This window comes from Thalassophryne amazonica, chromosome 6 (genome assembly GCF_902500255.1).
Source record: "Thalassophryne amazonica chromosome 6, fThaAma1.1, whole genome shotgun sequence".
In the NCBI taxonomy this organism is placed as follows: Eukaryota; Metazoa; Chordata; class Actinopteri; order Batrachoidiformes; family Batrachoididae; genus Thalassophryne; species Thalassophryne amazonica.
The window spans coordinates 13,218,639-13,238,501 of NC_047108.1; the positions used below are offsets into that span (position 1 = coordinate 13,218,639).

Consider the following 19,863-nt stretch of genomic DNA (forward strand, 5'->3'; position numbering starts at 1 on the left):
TGGCCGAGATATCCTGTTGTGAAAGTGTAGTGACACGGACCCACAACAGGGGGCGCAAATGAACGGTCAATAGATGAGCCAAAAAAGTAACAATTTAATGTTGTGAAGGTGCACAACGAATACACAGACAATCTCAGAATCTGATAACAATCAATCCACAAAGGTGACGTGTGGGCAGGCTCGAGGATAGAAGACGTCTGTCCTGAGAAGAGCCGGAACCACACGATTTCCGCCGCCACCGAACCTGGTGAATACTGGAGCCGCCAAGTCCCGAATTCCCAGGTGATCACCGTCCCCGACTGTCGGATCTGGTACTGCTGGCGAAGAACAAAGACAGTCAAGTGTGGGTGTGTGTACACCCCGTAACAACAATGGTGGGAATGCCACCTCCACCTCTAACACACACTCGTGCAGCGTCTGTTTAACCACTTATCTGACGGGATGTAGGACGAAACAGTCGCGACCCACGCCGGTCCTCTGGTTGACAGCTGCAACACAATAGCTCTTGGAATCAATTAATACAGGCAGAGAAAGTTACCTCCATAGAAGTACGATATCTCGGCAACGAGGTGGAGATGACGTCTGGTCTTTATGGAGTGAGATGATGTAGAGTAGATGGGTGACAGCTGTCAAGAGATAATGAGTGACAGCTGTCACCCTCGGCTGTGTCCGTGGCAGCAGCGCCCTCTCGTGCCTGAAGCCCGCACTTCAGGCAGGGCACCCTCTGGTGGTGGGCCAGCAGTACCTCCTCTTCTGGCGGCCCACACAACACTGTGTGTAGAAATATTTTGGCTCTAAAGCTGAAAAAATACATACATTTTTAGAAAATTGTTGCAACCTTTACTGAAAATTCACCTTTACTCGTGTGGACAAAATGTTTTAGTGCTCAGAATGGATTTACCAAAGTCTTTGCCTCACAAAAGCAGTGTAACATATGAAGGAAATTGTAAAGAAATGTATTACACCATTTCCAGTTAGATGATTTCTGTGTTCACTCTATCCATAAATGTCCATATATAATATCAATCACTTGATGAAAAGTGGAACGTCCTTCACAAAAATCCCCATTTGATGTTCTGGGGGGTGGGGGTGGGGGACTTGTAAATCCAGGAAAAAAAAAATCACCCATCAACATTTTTTTTAATGACAGTATTCTTTGTCTGTAGGACTAAATAAAAAGTAAAAGTTTACAGGCCTACAGAATCTTTTTTAGCATTTCTGAGAGTTTAGTGGCAATATGAATTCAGACAGGAGTCCCCATGGACTATGATACTTGCAGACGACATTGTGATCTGTAGTGAGAGTAGAGAGCAAGTTGAGTCTAGTCTGGAGAGGTGGAGATATGCTTTGGAGAGAAGGGGAATGAAAGTCAGTAGAAGCAAGACTGAGTGCATGTGTGTGAATGGGAGGGAGCCCAGTGGAATAGTGCAGTTACAAGGAGTAGAAGTGGTGAAAGTAGATGAGTTTAAATATTTGGGGTCAACTGTTCAAAGTAATGGAGAGTGTGGTAGAGAGGTGAAGAAGAGAGTGCAGGCAGGGTGGAGTGGGTGGAGAAAGGTGGCAGGAGTGATTTATGACCGAAGAATATCAGCAAGAGTGAAGGGGAAAGTTTACAAGACAGTAGTGAGACCAGCTATGTTGTACGGTTTAGAGATGGTGGCACTAACAAAAAGACAGGAGGCAGAGCTGGAGGTGGCAGAGCTGAAGATGTTGAGATTCTCTTTGTGAGTGACGAGAACGGACAAGATTAGGAATGAACATATCAGAGGAACAGCTCAGGTGGGACGGTTTGGAGACAAAGTCAGAGAGGCGAGATTGAGATGGTTTGGACATGTGCAGAGGAGGGACCCAGGGTATATAGGGAGAAGGATGCTGAGGATGGAGCCGCCAGGCAGGAGAAGAAGAGGGAGGCCAAAGAGGAGGTTTTTGGATGTGCTGAGGGAGGACATGCAGGTGGTTGGTGTGACAGAGTAAGATACAGAGGACAGGGTGAGATGGAAACGATTGATCTGCTGTGACGACCCCTAATGGGAACAGCCGAAAGACAAAGAAGTGGCAGTATAAATTTGTCTGACTCCTAAACAAAGCGATGGTGCACTCTGAATGAGCAAGTTGAAGGGGCAGGCAGAGAGAAAGAGAGAGAGAGAGAGAGAGAGAGAGAGAGAGAGAGAGAGAGAGAGAGAGAGAGAGAGAGAGAGAGAGAGAGACAGACAGACAGACAGACCCATGTGACCTTCTGCTCTCGGATTGGCTGTGTGGCAAAGATATCTTAAAACAGGGATTAAAACTAGAGGTGACATGCTGTAGTTTCAGGAAGTGGTCAAAATAAGTCTCTGTGCCATTCTGTCACTGATTTGTTAATAAAAACATGAGTTGGATGTGCTGGCTCTTCTAGAGACCTCAGAGGGTTAATGATTACAGCTCAACTGATGCACAGCATCACTGAAACAGGCACTAAACAATTTGAGTGCATTATGAAGTCAAACTTACTTTAAAGACTTGTAGCTCCTCGAGTGTGATCTCCTCTGTCTCCAGACTGTTTCCACTGGGCAGGACAACAACCTTCAGCACTGCACCACTGTCTGAGCCACAGAGACAAAGGTTGTAAGTAACTTAACCCAGAAAACATTTTAAGGCTCCTGGTGGGATTCAAACTCTGGATTTTTCTCACACAAGATCAAAGCTCAACCAGGTCAGCCACAGAGGATTCTCCACTAGTTAAGCTAAAATAGAGCATGTTTCAGTCTGGATTGTGCCTTATTTCAGTAATAGAGGTGCAGTTTAGCTAAAATTTCCATAAAAATGGATCATTTTGTGATAAAAGCATGGATTTTGGCACACACATTCTAAATTAACTAATATTTATTTTCAGATATGGAGCCATCCTGGAGCTGGCCTCTAATGAGCTACATGGGTCAATAAAGAATTACACAGGGGTCAAAATGTAAAAATGCTCCAATCATGTTGAAAACTATACCACATTATTTGGCTGATTATAACTATTCCAAAAAGGTATAGTTTGGACTTATGGGGTAAAAACAAATGGTGACAGAGATCAGTTTCAGTTTGTACAAGGGTCAAAAGTTAAAGTTGCTCCAATTTTGGTACAAATTATGCAGATTATTGGTTGAGTTAATACACAGTAAAATCACCTGTGTTAAATTAACACTGACAGTGTACCTATGGTCCCACTCTGGGACCATAGGTACACTGTCACTGTTAATTTAACACTGTCAGTGTTAGTTTTACACTGGTGAGTTTACTGTGTAGCATTTTAAAAAGGAATAGTTTACACCATCTGTCATGCTTAGTTGTCATGTTACGGGTAACATTTGTCATACATCACAGAATCCAATGGATGTCAACCTTGTTTGACCTTTACTTTGGACACCAAGCATTCAGCACAGTCAAAACTATTCCATTTTTTAATCCTTTTATTTCAACCAATAATTTGCATCAGAATTTATTGTTCAGTCCCATGTACAGTAAAACTCACCTAAACCGCCATCGTATAAACCGGATATTCACAGTTACTGGACAAAAAAAGTCCCAATGTTTTTGTATTGTTTTCCATGTAATAAACACTGTATATAACAGATTTTTCGCTCACATCAGATAAAATGTCCCGTCCGATCGCAGACCGCAATGTATTTCCATTAAAAACCCCTCGCATGTGGGACTGGAGTCATTTCTGTGATTAAAAGCCTGACTGTTTATTTTTTTTCACACTGTGCTCAGACTTGGACCCACAGCCTGATGTGCACCTGTTAAATCAGACACAGCAAATGGCTGTGATTTGACACTTTTCTGCTTTCACTCTTTCCTCTCATATTTTAATAGTTTTGCAGTGCGCATGCTTATTACATTTTGGGATCACATACATTTGGCAGAAAAGTCTGCAAATTTACAACACAGAGTCAGAAAAAGATTAAATTGTACCGCATACCTTTGAAATGGAGGTGATGATTATAGAAAGAAAAGCTTGTTGAGGGACAAATTAATCCAGAATAAAGCATAATCCAGTGACGGAGAACTTTAAAACTGTCACACACGTCATTGCATGACACGGAGTTACAGAGCAGCAGCTGCATAAATCAGGCTTTAAATTAAGTAAATAAATCATCATGAATTGTAAATTTATGTAAATTTGATAGCTTAACTATTTTTATATTTATTTTGATCGTACCTATACCTGGATGTGTTGCTGTATGTGGTTCATTCAGTAGTTCAGTACAGTTGGAACCAAAATAGTGCCATGTTCTCAGTTGATGCTATTCTCTGAATAAAGGGACCCTAGTTTAGATATGCCACCCCCCACCACCCACAAACACAAACATAAACACAAACACACAGACACTAAGAACAAACAAAAACAAGCAAACAAATACAAAAAACCCTGCAAAACTGTTTTGCAAGGTTTTTTTTTTATCTACAATATTAAAAACTTGGATCGAATGGATTTTAATGTTTAAATTTGTCATCATAAGTGCACCGTCTTAAGCTGATTTCTGAAATGTGATATTGAAAGTTACATATCACAACTGGATCAGTCCAGTGCAGAGGAAGATGTGATTCCTCAAACACACTTTGCTCCATAGATGCAAAGATGAAGTCAGAGCGAGAAGGAGCATGAAGATGACAGATGACGTCATCATCATCACCATCATCATCATCATCATCATCATTACAAAGTGCGTTGACAGCTGTAGAAGCTTTGGAAAACGCGCTCTGTCAGAACAAACTCACTGGGATAGATGGAATCTCAGAGTGTCTGCTCACGTTTTAACCCTAAACCTGCAGATGCATTTTCTTTCTGCAGACTTCAGTGATTGAACTCACTCACCTGTGCCAATGAACATGACGTCATACTGGCCGTCTTCAGCTTCTACCCTGTCCACCACAATCTGTCTCAGCTTGTAAGGAACATTTGCTTTGACCAGCACAGGCTGGCGCAGAGCAGGATAGATAGGACGCCACATCAGCGGGTGGCCACGGGCGAAGTGCAGCACAGAGTCCGGGAAGTCCTTGGTGCTGCCAAACTCTCTGCCGGGCTGGTTTGTGATCTTACTGGGACACTGCAGAGACACAGGAGAGATTGAAGCGGAAACGCTTTGATGCCAGATTCTGCTCCGAGATGTTTCAAAGGACTGTTTGCACCAAATGCATGTTGGTACAAATGGATGAATTACAAACTCATGACAATCTGCTTCTCATGAATTGTTCCATCAGAAGCAGATTGTCATGAGTTTGTAATTCATCCATTTAGAAATAAAAGAAGTGAAATGTTCTTGTTTAGTGGTAAAGACGTGACAACAGAATCTGTCAAACTGATAAAGATCATTCATATCAAACTACCTCCACATTTTCTGGTTTGCACCTCAATGATTTCTCACACACCTGCATCCTGAATCTTTGGAACTGCATTTTAGAAAATAGGACATAGTGCCTGAAGGCATGAAGACATGAAGGGCTATGACAGTCTGACCTTGACCTTCTCCCAAGTGACTGACCTGTGGTTGACCTTGTCAGGGAATCCACATTTGGTCAAACTCACATTGAAAATCAAATTCCTTGACCTTTGCCAACATGAATTTCTTGGGGAATTTTGTGGTCAGCCTTCACTGATGTACAAAGTTTGTTAGAAATCAGCAAGTAGTCAGGGGGTGGGGGGCAACAAACAGGCAGACCATAATCCCAGAGACTGACCTTTGACAAAATTCATCTTGCTTGGGTAATTCCAGAGCCCACCTATCATATCCATATGTGTCCTAACTTTGGTGAAAATCAGACTGAAAAACCTTAAATTTGACCTTTAACCCCAATGACCTTGAACCTAATGATTGACCCTTGACAAATTTTAATCTTGCCTGGTTAATTCCATAAACCACCTACAGTATGTGTGTGTGCTAACTTTGGTACAAAACAGACTGAAAAACTTAAAATTTGACCTTTAACCCCAGTGACCTTGCCCTTCACCAAAACAAGCCCTTTTAGGGCTCGACCTTCAATCACAGATCAGGTGGAAATCAGGCCGAGGGTGTGTGAGGAGGACAGCTAAGGAACACCCTGTACGTTCACTTGATTTTAGTGAAATAATCCCTGATTTAAAATTGACAGTTTACTGATTAAAATAAACTTTTATCATCATTCTGCATTTTCAGCACCTTCCTCCTTAGTTTCCTCTCCTTCTTCATTTCCTCTCCTCGCTCTATTTCAGACCAGAACATTCCTGTTAATCAGAGAGTCGGTGCGGTGAAACCACAGAGGTGTTCACTCTGTTCTCACATTATTCTCTCTCCGTCACTCTAACGAGGTGGAATTGGATGCACTGTGTGTGTGTGTGTGTGTGTGTGTGTGTGTGTGTGTGTGTGTGTGTGTGTGTGTGTGTGTGTGTGTGTGTGTGTGCATGCTTGCGCACAATGGGGCTTAATCACAGTCATATAGTTCAGGGACCACGATGTGGTTCCTCAGATCAGCAACAGAAACCAGGAGGAGGATCAGCACAGTATCGATTAGAGTCATTTACTGACTCTGCGGTTTAAACAGAGTTCAGTAAAATTTGGTGAATTGTTTTGGAGGTGATGCAGTTCAGGAAGTGGATCCAGGAATTTTTTTCCCCCCTTTTTCTTACTATTGCATGATTGGGAAATTTGATGAACCTATTGTCCCAATTACAAGACATGCCCTGATTAGAAGGCAAACTGCCATTTTTCAAGAAAAAAAAACACTTTTTGAAGTCCCAATCAAATTGTTTTTTTTCTTAAAAAAAAGTACATTTATTTGAAAATTATGCAAATAAAAACACAATTTATATGCAGTCTATCAGTTCTTTTTTCCACCACATACTGACACACTGACGCTTTTACAACCACAGCACCCTGACTATTTTTAAAATGGCCTCTTTGGGTTTGCTATCTTCTAACATTGTACTCTCTTCCCCCATATTTCTTGGGTGCTTGAGGGTTGCTTGATGACTATTTATCACCATGAGTTTGAAGTCTGCATCATAATTTCTCTGCGGGTGCTTCTTAGTTACCTGACTTTTTAGTTACCTGGGTGATTACTTGGGGGGGGGGGGGGGGGGGGGGGTGGTAAGGTTAGACCTTACTCGTTTGAAGTGCCTTGAGGAAGCATTATTGTGATTTGGTGCTATATAATTAAAATAAATTGAAATTAATTGAATTGAATTTTGAGGTGCTCTATTTTCAGAATGATCAGTATGTTTCTCACTCATGCAGAGCTGTAAGCGAGTTAGAGATAGAGGTCACTTCAGTCCTGGGAGGCACAATAGTTTCATGGGTATTTAGCACCAGTTTCTTAATATGACACTAGATGTATCTCCAAGAAAAAAAGTCTTAAGGATAATCCAATAATTCCTCCAAAATGAATGCTTCATGAGAAACATCATGCATTTCATGACCATCTATCCAAAGCTGTACGATGGTCCACATCCAGATAATGATCCACATCTGGTGGACAAAATGTATTTCTGGACAGGTGTGGTCTAGCAGAATGGACTAAGGCACTCAACTAAAACTAAAGTAGAGTGTGGGGGCTAGGCAAAATGCACTCTACTGATTGTCCTCAATTTTATTTTACTCCCTCCCTCCCAACAAACACACAAAACAACCATTTCTCATAAAGCTTGTGCACTTCATTATTCATTATTGCTGCAGGAAATAACCTTATCATCACATGCATGGTGTAATAAGGTCAGATTAAGGTTAGGTTAAGGTTGATAAGGAACAGCGGTGGTTGGAGTTATATGTTGCTTAAAATGAAAACATTTGTCAATTTATTTCACTTCCAAAGCCTACAAATGCCACCAGACATATAGAGCACTTAAGTGTCACTTTACACAAATACAACATTTAATAATTTTTCAGCATCCATCTGTTAGCACTCCTAATTTTTCAGTTAATGCCAAAGCCCTGTATGGTAAAATGATGTTGGTGGAGCATCTCAGTCACCCAGGTTGTGGTATCCAAGTAGGCTGATTCAGGTCAAGTGGACTTGATTAGTTCCTTGGTAAAGTGCCTTGGGGCAACTGTTTGTTGTGATTTGGCGCTATATAAATAAAATTGATTTGATTTGATTTGGTAGAATGAGGAACCTTATCCAGAGGCAGAATGCATAAACCTTTGGTGTTTTGTTTTTAAATTGTGGGATGGGTGTTTTTTCTTCCCTGACTATCTCTTGATTGTGTACCATGAAGGAGGTTAGCGTCTATGACTCCCCTGGAAGGAACACTAATTCGACACATACTTCTTCTCCAGTCAAGGCCAGTACACATTTGCAGCTGGGTGGACTGAGATGATGCAGATGAAGGGTCTTGTCGAAGGACACGCACAGGAAGCGTGACCGGGAATTGAACCCCGGTCTACAGATTGGTAGGCAAACTCCTTATCCCACAGAGGTACATGTGTTCTCTGGCAATCAGCAAATTGTGTGCACATCTGGGTAAGGATCTCTATCTCTTGATGAAATCTAAACCCTATGATTAAAGGGTGAGTGAAATTATCTCTTCAGTATGATGTCATGTCTGTGAAAGCAAAAGTTTGGGTCAACATGTAAGAGAACTTTTACAAATGAGTGAATCAAAGAAGGATCAGCTTAGAAAAAGCCTGTTTGAGTTTTATGGGTGGGGTTATGAATCTACTGAATTCACGATGAGGATCTTCAGGAGTTCTGACAAAGTGAAATAGCCATTAAAGGGTTTGTTTTAAGTCAATTATCTTAACAGACACTCACCACTCCCGGTCGTGGGTAAGGGACCCGGCCTTCATAGGCCCCCCACTGGTAGTCCGGGGCCTCTTTATGAGCGAAGGGACCATTAAAGGCTTCTCTGATGTCAGCCATACGGTAAACGCATACGGCGAAACCCTGGAACACGTTACTGAAGAGGACACAAAACAGCACCCAACATTTACTAAAAAACTAAATTAAAGAAATAATACACAGTAAAACTCGCCTAAACCATCATTGTATAAACCAGATATTTGCACTCACTGGGCAAGATCAAAAGTCCCAATTCGTTTGTATGGTTTTCCATGTAATAAACATTGTATATACGGGATTTTGTATAACAGATTTTCGCTCACATCGGACAAATGTCCTGTCCGATCTCAATGCATTTCCATTAAAAATCCCTTCACATATACCAGACAGAGCAGTCTGGACGTGCCCAGTAACAGAGGTATGAAATGAAGTTCAGCACTGACACTTGCCAATTTGAGGAAAGTGGGCACCGTATTTCCATGATTAAAAGACCAGGCATTTATTTTTTTCAAACCGTGCTCAGACACGGGACCTTGTTGCCTGCACTGTAATCAATCAATCAATTTCAATCAATTTTTTTTATATAGCGCCAAATCACAACAAACAGTTGCCCCAAGGCGCTTTATATTGTAAGGCAAGGCCATACAATAATTATGTAAAACCCCAACGGTCAAAACGACCCCCTGTGAGCAAGCACTTGGCTACAGTGGGAAGGAAAAACTCCCTTTTAACAGGAAGAAACCTCCAGCAGAACCAGGCTCAGGGAGGGGCAGTCTTCTGCTGGGACTGGTTGGTGCTGAGGGAGAGAACCAGGAAAAAGACATGCTGTGGAGGGGAGCAGAGATCGATCACTAATGATTAAATGCAGAGTGGTGCATACAGAGCAAAAAGAGAAAAGAAACAGTGCATCATGGGAACCCCCCAGCAGTCTACGTCTATAGCAGCATAACTAAGGGATGGTTCAGGGTCACCTGATCCAGCCCTAACTATAAGCTTTAGCAAAAAGGAAAGTTTTAAGCCTAATCTTAAAAGTAGAGAGGGTGTCTGTCTCCCTGATCTGAATTGGGAGCTGGTTCCACAGGAGAGGAGCCTGAAAGCTGAAGGCTCTGCCTCCCATTCTACTCTTACAAACCCTAGGAACTACAAGTAAGCCTGCAGTCTGAGGGCGAAGCGCTCTATTGGGGTGATATGGTACTACGAGGTCCCTAAGATAAGATGGGACCTGATTATTCAAAACCTTATAAGTAAGAAGAAGAATTTTAAATTCTATTCTAGAATTAACAGGAAGCCAATGAAGAGAGGCCAATATGGGTGAGATATGCTCTCTCCTTCTAGTCCCCGTCAGTACTCTAGCTGCAGCATTTTGAATTAACTGAAGGCTTTTTATGGAACTTTGAGGACAACCTGATAATAATGAATTACAATAGTCCAGCCTAGAGGAAATAAATGCATGAATTAGTTTTTCAGCATCACTCTGAGACAAGACCTTTCTGATTTTAGAGATATTGCGTAAATGCAAAAAAAGCAGTCCTACATATTTGTTTAATATGCGCTTTGAATGACATATCCTGATCAAAAATGACTCCAAGATTTCTCACAGTATTACTAGAGGTCAGGGTAATGCCATCCAAAGTAAGGATCTGGATCTTTAAAAGCAGGAAATTAGAGGTCATCCATGTCTTTATGTCTGTAAGACAATCCTGCAGTTTAGCTAATTGGTGTGTGTCCTCTGGCTTCATGGATAGATAAAGCTGGGTATCATCTGCGTAACAATGAAAATTTAAGCAATACCGTCTATAATACTACCTAAGGGAAGCATGTATAAAGTGAATAAAATTGTCCTAGCACAGAACCTTGTGGAACTCCATAATTAACTTTAGTCTGTGAAGAAGATTCCCCATTTACATGAACAAATTGTAATCTATTAGACAAATATGATTCAAACCACCGCAGCGCAGTGCCTTAATACCTATGGCATGTTCTAATCTCTGTAATAAAATTTTATGGTCACAGTATCAAAAGCAGCACTGAGGTCTAACAGAACAAGCACAGAGATGAGTCCACTGTCCGAGGCCATAAGAAGATCATTTGTAACCTTCACTAATGCTGTTTCTGTACTATGATAATTCTAAAACCTGACTGAAACTCTTCAAATAGACCATTCCTCTGCAGATGATCAGTTACGCTGTTTTACAACTACCCTTTCAAGAATTTTTGAGAGAAAAGGAAGGTTGGAGATTGGCCTATAATTAGCTAAGATAGCTGGGTCAAGTGATGGCTTTTTAAGTAATGGTTTAATTACTGCCACCTTAAAAGCCTGTGGTACATAGCCAACTAACAAAGATAGATTGATCATATTTAAGATCGAAGCATTAAATAATGGTAGGGCTTCCTTGAGCAGCCTGGTAGGAATGGGGTCTAATAAACATGTTGATGGTTGGATGAAGTAACTAATGAAAATAACTCAGACAGAACAATCGGAGAGAAAGAGTCTAACCAAATACCGGCATCACTGAAAGCAGCCAAAGATAACGATACGTCTTTGGGATGGTTATGAGTAATTTTTTCTCTAATAGTTAAAATTTTGTTAGCAAAGAAAGTCATGAAGTCATTACTAGTTAAAGTTAATGGAATACTCAGCTCAATAGAGCTCTGACTCTTTTCAGCCTGGCTACAGTGCTGAAAAAGAAACCTGGGGTTGTTCTTATTTCTTCAATTAGTGATGAGTAGAAAGATGTGCTAGCTTTACGGAGGGCTTTTTTATAGAGCAACAGACTCTTTTTTCAGGCTAAGTGAAGATCTTCTAAATTAGTGAGACACCATTTCCTCTCCAACTTACGGGTTATCTGCTTTAAGCTACGAGTTTGTGAGTTATACCACGGAGTCAGGCACTTCTGATTTAAAGCTCTCTTTTTCAGAGGAGCTACAGCATCCAAAGTTGTCTTCAATGAGGATGTAAAACTATTGACGAGATACTCTATCTCCCTTACAGAGTTTAGGTAGCTACTCTGCACTGTGTGGTATATGGCATTAGAGAACATAAAGAAGGAATCATATCCTTAAACCTAGTTACAGCGCTTTCTGAAAGACTTCTAGTGTAATGAAACTTATTCCCCACTGCTGGGTAGTCCATCAGAGAAATGTATGATCAGACAGAAGGGAGTTTTCAGGGAATACTGTTAAGTCTTCTATTTCCATACCATAAGTCAGAACAAGATCTAAGATATGATCACACATATCCCTGGATGTGACGAACCAAAGACCTTTAGATCAGAGCCCTCGCCCTGCTCTCCGGAGCCTGACCCACTTGGTAAATCAGATATCGCAAAAAGGCTGTGATTGGTCACTTTTCAGGTTTCAGTCCTTCCTCTCCCATCATATTTAAAAAGTTTTGCAGTGTGCACGCTGATTTAATTTTGATCATACATTTGGCAGATAAGTCCGAAGTATGACAAATTTCACAACACAGAGTCGGAAAAAGATGCTCAATGACTTGCAATTCATGGAGGAAATTGTACACCTTATCTGTATTTGGAGGTTGAGATTGTATAAAGAAGCTTCTTGAGGGACAATTAATCCAGAAAAACACACAGTTCCTGATGTAAATTCATTAAGACACGACAGAGAATTTAAAAACTGTAATGCGCACATCAACGTCAGCCTGCATGGCCATGACGTAACAGAGCTGCAGAAGCATAAATCAGGCTTTAGGGTTTTAAGGTATCACTCTGCAGCGGATATAGAAAAAGAGCGACTTGACCAAATGTAATCTTTTAATGCACATAATGCTCGGTGCTTATTTAGTATTTGTACTGATATTTAGTATTTGTATTGATTAACTCTACACTGGATATATCAGTTGGCCCATAATATTGGCCAGCATGAGTTTTTTCATGAATATATCGGTATCTGGTTTATTTTTACCAATAAAAAACTATTTTACCCAGCAACAACACTTTGAGTGTTGGAAATGTTGTCATTATGTATTTTGCCCAGCAGCGAATACTCTCACAGGATTGTTTACAGTACTGTCCAAACATGGTTGGGACCCCATCACCCCTTGGTCACATTAGAAACAGAGGCAAGGCAACCGCTGCCATTCATTTGAATCAGAGTGGGCTGTCCCTGATATTAGTGACGGTATTTAAAAAAATACACATTGCTTGGGCTCTACTCCACAATGACAACATTTGATCCACAAGAAGTCTTTACGTCACCAAGCTTCTAGTCATGATCAATTAATTACATTCCTGTAGATAACTTCTACTCACTGCTCCATACACAAAATTTACAATTAATGGTGAACTGTAATCTAACCTTAAAGTATATCAGATGTATAAGAAAAAAAAGATTAAGGCTCCTGTTTGTACCTGATGGTACTGAAGATGGCATAAACATCAGGGGTTCCTCTCATCTTTGGTCCTCAGCAGGAAAACATCCTCTGGTTTACAAAAAACACAATTTCAATTCCTGTGTGAACATTTGCATTTGGCTGCACGTGCAGTTCTTAAATAAATGATTAAAACTAAAGTGCACGTGTTTCTGACCCAGCTGGTTGAAGTGAGTGTCGATGCCGTGAGGTCCTGGTACTGAACAGATCAGTCTGGCTTTGATAAAAGTACTCCACTTGTTGACCAAACTCTTGACCGCCGACATCATTCTGCCAGATGACAGAAAAACAAGATATCAAATAAATTTAATTTTAAAGTGTAGCAATGGTCTAAATGCAAATTTAAAATAGGGCACCTTTTTATTTAAAGGTTGTTTTGTTTTTTCACTCTGCTATCAGACAAAGTTGTGTGTATGTTTATGCAATAACCTGAAAAAGTAGACAGAAGGTTTGTGCAGAGTTTCTTTCTGTTCAGTGAAATAATGAAATTAACTGGATCCAGATTGACCTCCATTCTTCTTTTAGTGCAGTTGACAAGAGAATATTTACAGAGGAATCTTTCAGATGGTGAAACATGCAACAAATCTGAAAAAATACACATTACTCTTTGAAAAATCCAATTGGCCACTTGAATTTTCAATTGGCAGCCAGGTAGGGGTCAGCTGAAGAATTACACAGGGGTCAAAATTAAAAGATGCTCCAATAATATCGAAAACTATACTACATTATTCCTCTGATCATACATTTTCCAAAAAAGGTATAGTTTTGGACTAACAAATTACAAGCAACTTCAAATTGACCCCTGTACAAATTTCCGTCCACACTGGTGACCTCTACTGGTGGTTGGCTCTCACTGCGGTATTGTATCACTTTTCTGTTCCGGAGCACAGCGGTGTTTTGCTGTATCTATTAGCTGTTTAATCTGCGTAGTTAGATGGATCTAGATAACTAGATATCAATTTATTTCACAGTGTAATCTTCACGTGCCTTAACTAAAGCACTCCCTGCTGAATCACCTCTAAATTATTTACACATTATTCACTTTGTGTTTTTTAGGAATCCACTAGCTTAGTGCAGCTACTAGCTCTTAGCCGGTTTAGCATGGCGGCTTCTCCTGTCTCTCCCACACTTTTCTGCTCTGGGTGAAATGTTTAGTTATTCCTCAGCCTCCTTTAGTAGTAATGGTACTTGTAATAAGTGTAGCTTGTTCGTAGCTTTGGAGGCCAGGCTGGGCGAATTGGAGACTCGGCTCCGCACCTTTGAAAATCCTACAGCTAGCCAGGCCCCTGTAGTTGGTGCGGACCAAGGTAGCTTAGCCGCCGTTAGCTGTCCCTCAGCAGATCCGAGCAGCCGGGAAAGCAGGCCGACTGGGTGACTGTGAGGAAGAAGCGTAGTTCTAAACAGAAGCCCCCTGTACACCACCAACCCGTTCACATTTCTAACCATTTTTCCCCACTCGGCGACACACCCGCCGAGGATCAAACTCTGGTTATTGGCGACTCTGTTTTGAGAAATGTGAAGTTAGCGACACCAGCAACCATATTCAAATGTCTTCCAGGGGCCACAGCAGGCGACATTGAAGGAAATTTGAAACTGCTGGCTAAGGCTAAGCGTAAATTTGGTAAGATTGTAATTCACGTCGGCAGTAATGACACCCGGTTACGCCAATCGGAGGTCACTAAATTAATATTGAATCGGTGTGTAACTTTGCAAAAAGAGTCGGACTCTGTAGTTTTCTCTGGGCCCCTCTCCAATCGGACCGGGAGTGACATGTTTAGCCGCATGTTCTCCTTGAATTGCTGGCTGTCTGAGTGGTGTCCAAAAAGAGGTGGCTTCATAGATAATTGGCAAAGCTTCTGGGGAAAATCTGGTCTTGTTAGGAGAGACGGCATCCATCCCACTTTGGATGGAGCAGCTCTCAATTCTAGAAATCTGGCCAATTTTATTAAACCCTCCAAATCGTGACTATCCAGAGTTGGGACCAAAGGCAGAGTTGTAGTCTTACACACCTCTCTGCAGCTTCTCTCCACCTGCCATCCCCCCAATACCCCATCCCCGTAGAGACGGTGCCTGCTCCCAGACCACCAATAACCAACAAAAATCTATTTAAGCATAAAAATAAAAATAAAAATAATAATAATATAATATGGCACCTTCAACTGCACCACAGACTAAAACAGTTAATGTGGTCTATTAAATATTAGGTCTCTCTCTTCTAAGTCCCTGTTAGTAAATGATATAATAATTGATCAACATATTGATTTATTCTGCCTTACAGAAACCTGGTTACAGCAGGATGAATATGTTAGTTTAAATGAGTCAACACCCCCGAGTCACACTAACTGTCAAATGCTCAAAGCACGGGTCGAGGAGGAGATTAGCAGCAATCTTCCACTCCAGCTTATTAATTAATCAAAGACCCACAGAGCTTTAATTCATTTGAAATCTTGACTCTTAGTCTTGTCCATCCAAATTGGAAGTCCCAAAACCAGTTTTATTGTTATTATCTATCGTCCACCTGGTCGTTACTGTAGGTCTTTGTGATTTTTCAGACATTGCTTCGCTCAAAATGTAATGAGCCCACCCACCACCTTAGCCACACTTTAGATCTTGTTCTGACATACCCAGCAGTGGGGAATAAGTTTCATTACAGAAGGTCTTTCTGAAAGCGCTGTAACTAGGTTAAAGGATATGATTCCTTCTTTATGTTCTTCAATGCCATATACCAACACAGTGCAGAGTAGCTACCTAAACTCTGTGAGTGAGATAGATTATCTCGTCAATAGCTTTACATCCTCATTGAGCACAACTTTGGATGCTGTAGCTCCTCTGAAAAAGAGAGCCTTAAATCAGAAATGCTTGACTCTGTGGTATAGCCCACAAACTCGCAGCTTAAAGCAGATAACCCGTAAGCTGGAGAGGAAATGGCGTCTCACTAATTTAGAAGATCTTCATTTAGCCTGGAAAGTATGTTGCTCTGTTTAAAAGCCCTCCGTAAAGCTAGGACATCTTACTATTCATCACTAATTGAAGAAAATAAGAACAACCCCAGGTTTCTTTTCAGCACTGTAGCCAGGCTGACAAAGAGTCAGAGCTCTATTGAGCCGAGTATTCCTTTAACTTTAACTAGTAATGACTTCATGACTTTCTTTGCAAATACAATTTTAACTATTAGAGAAAAAATTATTCATAACCATCCCAAAGACATATCTTTATATTCGGCTGCTTTCAGTAATGCTGGTATTTGGTTAGACTCTTCTCTCCGATTGTTCTGTCTGAGTACTTCATTAGTCACTTCCTCCAAACCATCAACATGTCTATTAAACCCCATTCCTACCAGGCTGCTCAAGGACCCTACCATTAATTAATGCTCGATCTAAATATGATCAATCTGTCTTTATTAGTTGGCTATGTACCACAGGCTTTTAAGGTGGCAGTAATTAAACCATTACTTAAAAGCCATCACTTGACCCAGCTATCTTAGCTAATTATAGGCCAATCTCCAACCTTCCTTTTCTCTCAAAAATTCTTGAAAGGGTAGTTGTAAAACAGCTAACTGATCATCTGCAGAGGAATGGTCTATTTGAAGAGATTCAGTCAGGTTTAAGAATTCATCATAGTACAGAAACAGCATTAGTGAAGGTTACAAATGATCTTCTTATGGCCTCAGACAGTGGACTCATCTCTGTGCTCGTCCTGTTAGACCTCAGTGCTGCTTTTGATACTGTTGACCATAAATTTTATTACAGAGATTAGAGTATGCCATAGGTATTAAAGGCACTGCGCTGTGGTGGTTTGAATCATATTTATCTAATAGATTACAATTTGTTCATGTAAATGGGGAATCTTCTTCACGGCTAAGGTTAATTATAGAGTTCCACAAGATTCTGTGCTAGGACCGATTTTATTCACTTTATACATGCTTCTCTTAGGCAGTATTATTAGACAGCATTGCTTAAATTTCATTGTTACGCAGATGATACCCAGCTTTATCTATCCATGAAGCCAGAGAACACACACCAATTAGTTAAACTGCAGGAATGTCTTTCAGACTTAAAGACATGGATGACCTCTAATTTCCTGCTTTTTAAATTCAGATAAAACTGAAGTTATGCACTTGCCCCACAAATCATAGAAACATGGTGTCTAACCAGATCCTTACTCTGGATGGCATTACCCTGACCTCCGTACTACTGTGAGAATCTTGGAGTCACTTTTGATCAGGATATGTCCTTCAATGCGAATATTAAGCAATATGTAGAACTGCTTTTTTGCATTTGCGCATATCTCTAAAATTAGAAAGGTCTTGTCTCAGAGTGATGCTGAAAAACTTCATGCATTTATTTCTTCTAGGCTGGACTATTGTAATTCATTATTATCAGGTTGTCCTAAAAGTTCCCTGAAAAGCCTTCAGTTAATTCAAATGCTGCAGCTAGAGTACTGACAGGGACTAGAAGGAGAGAGCATATCTCACCCATATTGGCCTCTCTTCATGGCTTCCTGTTAATTCTAGAATAGAATTTAAAATTCTTCTTCTTACTTATAAGGTTTTGAATAATCAGGTCCCATCTTATTTTAGGGACCTCATAGTGCCATATCACCCCCAACAGAGTGCTTCGCTCTCAGACTGCAGGCTTACTTGTAGTTCCTAGGTTTTGTAAGAGTAAATGGGAGGCAGAGCCTTCAGCTTTCAATCAATCATCAATCAATCAATTTTTTTTATATAGCGCCAAATCACAACAAACAGTTGCCCCAAGGCGCTTTATATTGTAAGGCAAGGCCATACAAGTAATTATGTAAAACCCCAACGGTCAAAACGACCCCCTGTGAGCAAGCACTTGGCTACAGTGGGAAGGAAAAAACTCCCTTTTAACAGGAGAAACCTCCAGCAGAACCAGGCTCAGGGAGGGGCAGTCTTCTGCTGGGACTGGTTGGGCTGAGGGAGAGAACCAGGAAAAAGACATGCTGTGGAGGGGAGCAGAGATCGATCACTAATGATTAAATGCAGAGTGGTGCATACAGAGCAAAAGAGAAAGAAACAGTGCATCATGGGAACCCCCCAGCAGTCTACGTCTATAGCAGCATAACTAAGGGATTGTTCAGGGTCACCTGATCCAGCCCTAACTATAAGCTTTAGCAAAAAGGAAAGTTTAAGCCTAATCTTAAAAGTAGAGAGGGTGTCTGTCTCCCTGATCTGATTGGGAGCTGGTTCCACAGGAGAGGAGCCTGAAAGCTGAAGGCTCTGCCTCCATTCTACTCTTACAAACCCTAGGAACTACAAGTAATCCTGCAGTCTGAGAGCGAAGCGCTCTATTGGGGTGATATGGTACTACGAGGTCCCTAAGATAAGATGGGACCTGATTATTCAAAACCTTATAAGTAAGAAGAAGAATTTTAAATTCTATTCTAGAATTAACAGGAAGCCAATGAAGAGAGGCCAATATGGGTGAGATATGCTCTCTCCTTCTAGTCCCCGTCAGTACTCTAGCTGCAGCATTTGAATTAACTGAAGGCTTTTTAGGGAACTTTTAGGACAACCTGATAATAATGAATTACAATAGTCCAGCCTAGAGGAAATAAATGCATGAATTAGTTTTTCAGCATCACTCTGAGACAAGACCTTTCTGATTTTAGAGATATTGCGTAAATGCAAAAAAGCAGTCCTACATATTGTTTAATATGCGCTTTGAATGACATATCCTGATCAAAAATGACTCCAAGATTTCTCACAGTATTACTAGAGGTCAGGGTAATGCCATCCAGAGTAAGGATCTGGTTAGACACATGTTTCTAAGATTTGTGGGCCAAGTACAATAACTTCAGTTTATCTGAGTTTAAAAGCAGGAAATTAGAGTCATCCATGTCTTTATGTCTGTAAGACAATCCTGCAGTTTAGCTAATTGGTGTGTGTCCTCTGGCTTCATGGATAGATAAAGCTGGGTATCATCTGCGTAACAATGAAAATTTAAGCAATACCGTCTAATAATACTGCCTAAGGGAAGCATGTATAAAGTGAATAAAATTGGTCCTAGCACAGAACCTTGTGGAACTCCATAATTAACTTTAGTCTGTGAAGAAGATTCCCCATTTACATGAACAAATTGTAATCTATTAGACAAATATGATTCAAAACCACCGCAGCGCAGTGCCTTTAATACCTATGGCATGCTCTAATCTCTGTAATAAAATTTTATGGTCAACAGTATCAAAAGCAGCACTGAGGTCTAACAGAACAAGCACAGAGATGAGTCCACTGTCCGAGGCCATAAGAAGATCATTTGTAACCTTCACTAATGCTGTTTCTGTACTATGATGAATTCTAAAACCTGACTGAAACTCTTCAAATAGACCATTCCTCTGCAGATGATCAGTTAGCTGTTTTACAACTACCCTTTCAAGAATTTTGAGAGAAAAGGAAGGTTGGAGATTGGCCTATAATTAGCTAAGATAGCTGGGTCAAGTGATGGCTTTTTAAGTAATGGTTTAATTACTGCCACCTTAAAAGCCTGTGGTACATAGCCAACTAACAAAGATAGATTGATCATATTTAAGATCGAAGCATTAAATATGGTAGGGCTTCCTTGAGCAGCCTGGTAGGAATGGGGTCTAATAAACATGTTGATGGTTTGGATGAAGTAACTAATGAAAATAACTCAGACAGAACAATCGGAGAGAAAGAGTCTAACCAATACCGG

At 40.7% G+C, this 19,863-nt stretch overlaps 1 protein-coding gene across 1 annotated transcript in view; it reads right to left on the reverse strand.

Annotated features, from left to right (window-relative positions):
* Positions 1–19,863, reverse strand: part of sema3bl (sema domain, immunoglobulin domain (Ig), short basic domain, secreted, (semaphorin) 3bl) — a 271,055-nt gene that overhangs the window by 33,448 nt on the left and 217,744 nt on the right. Inside the window, exons 10-12 of the mRNA XM_034171771.1 lie at positions 8,752–8,896; positions 4,844–5,075; positions 2,491–2,582 (exon numbers count right to left, since the gene is read on the reverse strand). Coding sequence (XP_034027662.1) covers positions 2,491–2,582; positions 4,844–5,075; positions 8,752–8,896 — 469 coding nt within the window. The remainder of the gene's footprint in view (positions 1–2,490; positions 2,583–4,843; positions 5,076–8,751; positions 8,897–19,863) is intronic.